The sequence below is a fragment of the Astatotilapia calliptera genome, chromosome 17, assembly GCF_900246225.1.
Source record: "Astatotilapia calliptera chromosome 17, fAstCal1.2, whole genome shotgun sequence".
NCBI classification, from domain to species: domain Eukaryota; kingdom Metazoa; phylum Chordata; class Actinopteri; order Cichliformes; family Cichlidae; genus Astatotilapia; species Astatotilapia calliptera.
This window is the reverse complement of record NC_039318.1, coordinates 13600486-13606252: the sequence shown is the minus strand read 5'-3', so window position 1 is coordinate 13606252 and position 5767 is coordinate 13600486. Positions and strand designations below refer to the sequence as shown.

General features: G+C 43.8%; 1 protein-coding gene across 1 annotated transcript; it reads right to left on the bottom strand.

The window, feature by feature from the left end:
- Positions 1–4088: 4088 nt before the first annotated feature.
- Positions 4089–5552, bottom strand: LOC113009389 (uncharacterized). The gene is made up of 2 exons (XM_026147659.1): positions 5485–5552; positions 4089–4717 (listed from the first exon to the last, which is right to left on the bottom strand). Exons 1-2 carry the CDS (start codon positions 5537–5539, stop codon positions 4164–4166), a joined length of 609 nt encoding a protein of 202 aa, XP_026003444.1. The 5' UTR covers positions 5540–5552; the 3' UTR covers positions 4089–4163.
- Positions 5553–5767: the final 215 nt, after the last annotated feature.

The window sequence follows — 5767 nt, the reverse complement described above, 5'->3', positions numbered from 1 at the left end:
CACCATTTTGCATATGATATAAAAAAAATACACAATGTTGACCGCATGTGATGGAGAAGTCGTTCTGCACTTGTTTTCCTGAATATAAAACAGTGGAGCCGTTTTTTAGAAGAAACATCTTTATTGCTGGGGGAAAACTGTCTAACGAGTGACCAAAACTATCAAAAAAATAACCGCGTCTGTCTCTCGAAATATAAACAGCAAGCCAATGTTCCCCTGGCATCGTAGAAGGGTGGGTGTTTACAATACACATAGCAGGGAGTCTTTGAAGCCGTTCAGTGGTTAGTTGATCATAGGCTAACACGCCTAGGAAATGTGTGTTTTTATTGATAATGCCGCCGACCACGGCTGATAGTTCTATAGTGTTCATGACCGTTTTTGTCTCAATAGTAGTCCAAGAGCACCTGTCTCATGTTAGATATTTCAATGACTGAATCAAATACAGAATAACACAAGAGGTTCACTGTACGGGGTAGTGGATTTCTGAAACGGGTTTCCAATCTCACGTTCCCAGTTTTAATTAACGACACATTCCCTGAATGTCCTTCGTCAGCTTCCAGATTGAAACAGAATAAAGTGTAGCCGTTACCAAAGTCGTCACGTGTTATGGCCAACGATCTGTCCTTTAAATGTCTCCCTGTGGTTTGTATCAGCTGGTAAAATTCTCTGATATAGTGTTTTCTCTGGAAATTTGGCTGGAATGGTTTAGCAGGATAAGCCTGACTATCAGCATATAAAGACATAAATTCTATATCGCAGTTTTCAAAATGAAATGGATTACGCTGGTAGGAGCCTGTGTATGCTTCATTGTCTATGAATGCAATGATGACAAATTTAGGTATCCTACCCATAAATAAATTGTCATTTGTTGATATTCTAGCCCCTGCAGGTATGGAGAAGGTCTTTAAAGATACTCTGTCTACCGTGTATTTTGCGTTTGCATGGTGCAATGCCTTGCTGTGTGCAAGTCTGACGCTAGGTGATACACTAACTTTCTTGACAAAGAGACTGGCTGAGACAATTTTAACTCTGTATGCATTGGCATCCGCTGTCATGAGAGCAAATTCGTCTTTAGAGCGCACAAATTTCAGCGACAGGTCGATTCCATTAAGTAACAGTTTTTCTTGAAAAAACAGGTCTGCATGTACTGGTGCAATCAATTCAACAATACTACTATTTGCTGTGTAGCCACCTCTGGTCATCAGACCCTGGTTCTCTCCTTCTATAGATGTGTCATTCATGTGTGATGCTGTATCCTTACAGAATAACCCGGTGCTGAACTGTGTGTCTAAAGTGTCCTTATTATAATTGATAAGACATTCTATCACACCTCTGTATGGATATGTATTGGATGATTGACTAATGAGCCGGTCTCCCAAATTAATATCGACTTGACTAAATATGGTGCATCCAGGATAATTAATAAATCCTACATTAGCGTCCCTAGCCAGGTTTGAGCCATCAGCGTTTGTGATTCTCACCCGTGTGTAGATATATGAGTCATTTAGATCCAGGTAATCTTCACCCGACGATGAGATGTAAAACTCGATCGGCCCTCCATCAGTGATTGCAGATACAGGTGGGATTTCAATAAATGTACTTTTCTCAATGCTAGTCTGTGTGTATGGGACAGTAAAAAGATCGAGCTCTGTTTTTACACATTCTCCAGAATGACTGTGTAACAGTGCCATTTAGAATATGTCAAGCGCTGCAGTTTTTGAACGAGTGGTTCTGGGTCTCTTCACTCTGCGTGACGGTGTCCGTTTGGTGGCTCTCCTGCTAGGTTTTGTGGTTTTACGCTTTTTAGACAACGGCTGCCCTGGGGGTGGGGTCTTAGATGGTTTGGGCGTATACACATACAAGCCGTTACCGTCCTGCTTAGTGGTTGAGGGTCTGGTTATGTTGGTTATGACATCAGACACTATGCCCGATGCGGCTGTTTTTAGGTGTGGTTTGACTATGCTGACTCCTTTTTTAAACAGCGGTACTGCAAATCTAAACAAGCTACGGAACAACCCACCCAGACCTGTCCCATATTGTGTACTGGTCCCAACATACCCTCCGAGCTCTCCACCAGCCTGTGATAAGTAGTATTTTACATATTTTGAGTCATCAGAGTTGTAGACGGCCATCCTTTTTTTTTCAAAAATGCTGTGTTATCGGTCGGAAGTGTAACTTGACAAACACTTTGCCGTATAAAAAGGGTATGTGTTGATTTCGATCGTCTTTCAAATCAATTTCTATGTCGTCGATTAATGTCTTTGACACAGGTGTGTAGTGTGGGCTGTCAAATTGTAGAATAGGCAACCGGCGGTCATCGTCTGTAATATTTATAGCTCTTAATAGCCTCGCGTGGGCGTCACCCACAAGCTGGTAATCAACGATATCTGCATAAATAAAGATGTTATATTTTCCCCCGTATATGTCTGCGGGGTGCGGGGCATATGTGTTTTTATAATGAAGTGCAAACGGTTCTCCTGTTTTGAATCCTAGGATTTCCGCCAGTCTCCCTCTAAATGTGAGAATAGTCCCCCTAGGCCCCATAACACAGGCATGGTTACTAACGGCGTTGTACTGCATTTTAATGTCTCCAGTGGCTTGGTGCTGTTGACATTTAAAATTAAATTCTTTTATTATCTGTTCCACAGATGCATAATGGCCCACAGACAGTTCGATCATGGTTATGGCTATGGTTCCGTCTTTGACGGGGTCATGAATTTCCACTTCCGAATCTGATTGTGGAAAAGTCCGCCATATGCGTGGGTACTGTATCTCTATAACAGCGACCTCATATGGCTGATCCAAAACAATAGGTTTTGCTAGCTTTGTTCTAAAATTAGATATCTTATTACCCGGGTAAACATGTGATGAAGCATTCGAGAAGAGGCTTACATAGAAGCCTGCATTGTTGTTCTTTTTATTCATGCTTTCTCAGTCTATGCTCAGTGTTGAATGAATGTGTGTAGAGCTGCGTCATCTGAGTTAATTACGCCTCAACGATGTCTTTTTCTGGAATCCACGAATTAAAGCTGTTGGGCCATCCTAGCCATTTCACTAGCACCTGCTTTTTCCGACCCACTTTTTTTCTAGCCAATATGTTTTCAATTTTAAATGTTTTGTTTTCATCAACAACCACACGTTGTATCTCAGGCTCATAAAATGAACCTTTCAATACCTCTCCTGCTAGATCCACTAGTCTGTACACTGGGGGCTGTCTCCCTATACGTTCCTTGACTGTGAAAATCTCATCGGTGTAGGTCTGCTCGTATCCTTTTCGAAACTTTCCTCTCAGTTTTGATATTCGTACAGTGTCACCGATATTAAATTTAAAGCGCAGTTCCCTCTGAGGCCTCGTTTTGTACAGCGCGTTGAAGACCGACTTCTCATTATCCTTATTCACCTCTGCCGGAGCCATTTGGATAGATCTGTGATAAGCATTGTTATATGCTTGTGTGAGATCTGGTATGATATCTACATATCTCCGGGAGTTGGCTGATGTTAAGTACTTCCACATTCTACCCTTGAAGCTACGATTGAATCTCTCGACAATACTGCATTTAACCTCGCTAGCTGTTGAGAAATGCTTGATATTATATCGCTTCATTAGCTGTTTAAAGGTTGCATTATAAAACTCTTTGCCTTCATCTGTTTGTAGTTTCACAGGGATCCTACCCTCACTAAGTATATCTTCAAAAGCAGCTGATACAACAGACCCTGTCTTGTTTGTTAGGCATCTAACCCATGCGTATTTTGAGAATACATCTATACATGTTAGCAGATATCTCACATTATCATTATCTGTCACATATTCACACATGTCAACCAGATCGGCTTGAAACTGTTTGTCGACCCCTGTCACCAATACTCTATTTCTGGGGAAATGGATCCTCGCAGGTTTATGGAGTGTGTAGGTGTCGTCTTGTTCTAAATAATGTTTGACCTGAGATAGTGGAGGTGTTACACCTGATGCCTCCCCTGCCGCTATACGTAGCTTATTTAAACTGGCTAACCCCGCAGGATGGGCTGGATCGTGATATATTTTATGCAATGTGCTTTCCATGATTTACAAACCACAAATGACTATGATGTTGATGTTAACAAGTCTTTTTATTTAATTTTCACAAAGACACAATCACAGACAATGGATACTTGGACACCCCACATTAAACCAGATGTAACCCAGCCCAGTAGTTTCCAATCATGCGGAGCATGGCTGGTTTAACACGGCGGGCGCAAGTACTTGCATCTAGCAGGTGCCCAATGTTGTCATTAATGGCGCATACTATATATCGCTCTGATCTCAGTTCACACATGATGTGTTCTGCAACTCTGCGGATTTGTGTTCCAGACCCATCTGCAGTGGATGAGCGTACAAACAGCCGGATGGCAGGGATGAATCGCTCAGTCTGGAGCCTTATCATCACATCATCATAGTAGGTGTCGAAGAAATACTCAGACAATTCCTGCAAGCAGCTGTGTTGCACCTGACTGGGGTGGCCTGTTTGGCATCCGTAACATGTCTCTTGTATAAACTCATTCAAAGCCAACATTAACAGGTGGAGAGTTGCGAGTTTGATGTCGATTACAGTTTCATCCCACAGGTCTGATATGAGGGGGTCCTGCGAGCATTGTGGTGAGGGTGGTGGAGTCTGGAGGGTCGGGATTAGCAGCTCTGTTGATGGTGACTCCAACAGGTCCCACGAGGGCGTGTCATTCTCTGTAAAATGAAAACCACAAGCTCTTAATTTGTCACATAGATACACACTCAACCCCACACACCCGCACATTAAACCTACCAGTTTATTGTTTAGCTGTCGGAAGGTCTTATGATTTTAGGTTTACACAGGGTACCAGGCAAACCAGTCTTCGGACAACTCGCCAGATCGTCAAAAACAAGGCGCTTTCTAATACTCTCGTACGCAGTGTTGAGTCTGTCCTTCTTGATCGCGTCATCAATCTGGCTAAACAGACGCGACAAACCTCTCCAGTCGCACCACTGTATAAAAAACAAGTCCTTAAACCATCTTGTGCGCTCTTCGAGGTTTAGAGGGTATGGATTTAACCTCCAGTTTTCAAGCCCTCTGGAAGCAATAAGACTATCCCTGTCATCACATACACTGAGAAAAATAAAGTCGTCGGGGTTGCGATTGAAACGATCAGCCTCAACCCTGTAAAGCTCAGGGCCTGATGCACTGTTCCACTGGGAAACATACAGCAGCTCTGGGAAACCCACATTGTCCAGGTCCGCACACACTACGGTGCGGAAGAGCTTCCAGTTTTTAGTAGACATGACTTGGGCTTCCCCCCAAAACAATCCCTCACCACAATCTACACTAAGCACAACTGTCCCTTCGGTATATTTAATGGCATACACATACCCTTCGACGCCTCGATATTCTAACTTGAATACAGTTCCATCTGCGGCGTTTCCACAGCGTTGCTTTTTACGTTGAGGACCCCGACTGCATACTCCTGAAGACATACCTAGAGTGCCTATGGCATGGGCGATGTCCTGGCTGGGTGTCATTCCGAGCTCCATAGGTCGATGCGTCGGGGATCCTTAGCGAGCGCGATGTGTCGGTGCTCTAGGTCGATGCGTCGGGTATCCTTAGCGCAATGTGTCGGTGCTCTAGGTCGATGCGTCGGGGATCCTTAGCGCAATGTGTCGGTGCTCTAGGTCGATGCGTCGGGGATCCTTAGCGCAATGTGTCGGTGCTCTAGGTCGATGCGTCGGGGATCCTTAGCGCGATGTGTCGGTGCTCCTCAG

Coding starts and splice junctions, on each gene's coding strand:
- LOC113009389 (XM_026147659.1), bottom strand. CDS start 5,539: ATGGAGCTCGGAATGACACCCAGCCAGGACATCGCCCATGCCATAGGC. Junction 4,718..5,484: donor CCATGCCATAGGCACTCTAG/GTATGTCTTCAG, acceptor TTCATTTTACAG/AGAATGACACGCCCTCGTGG.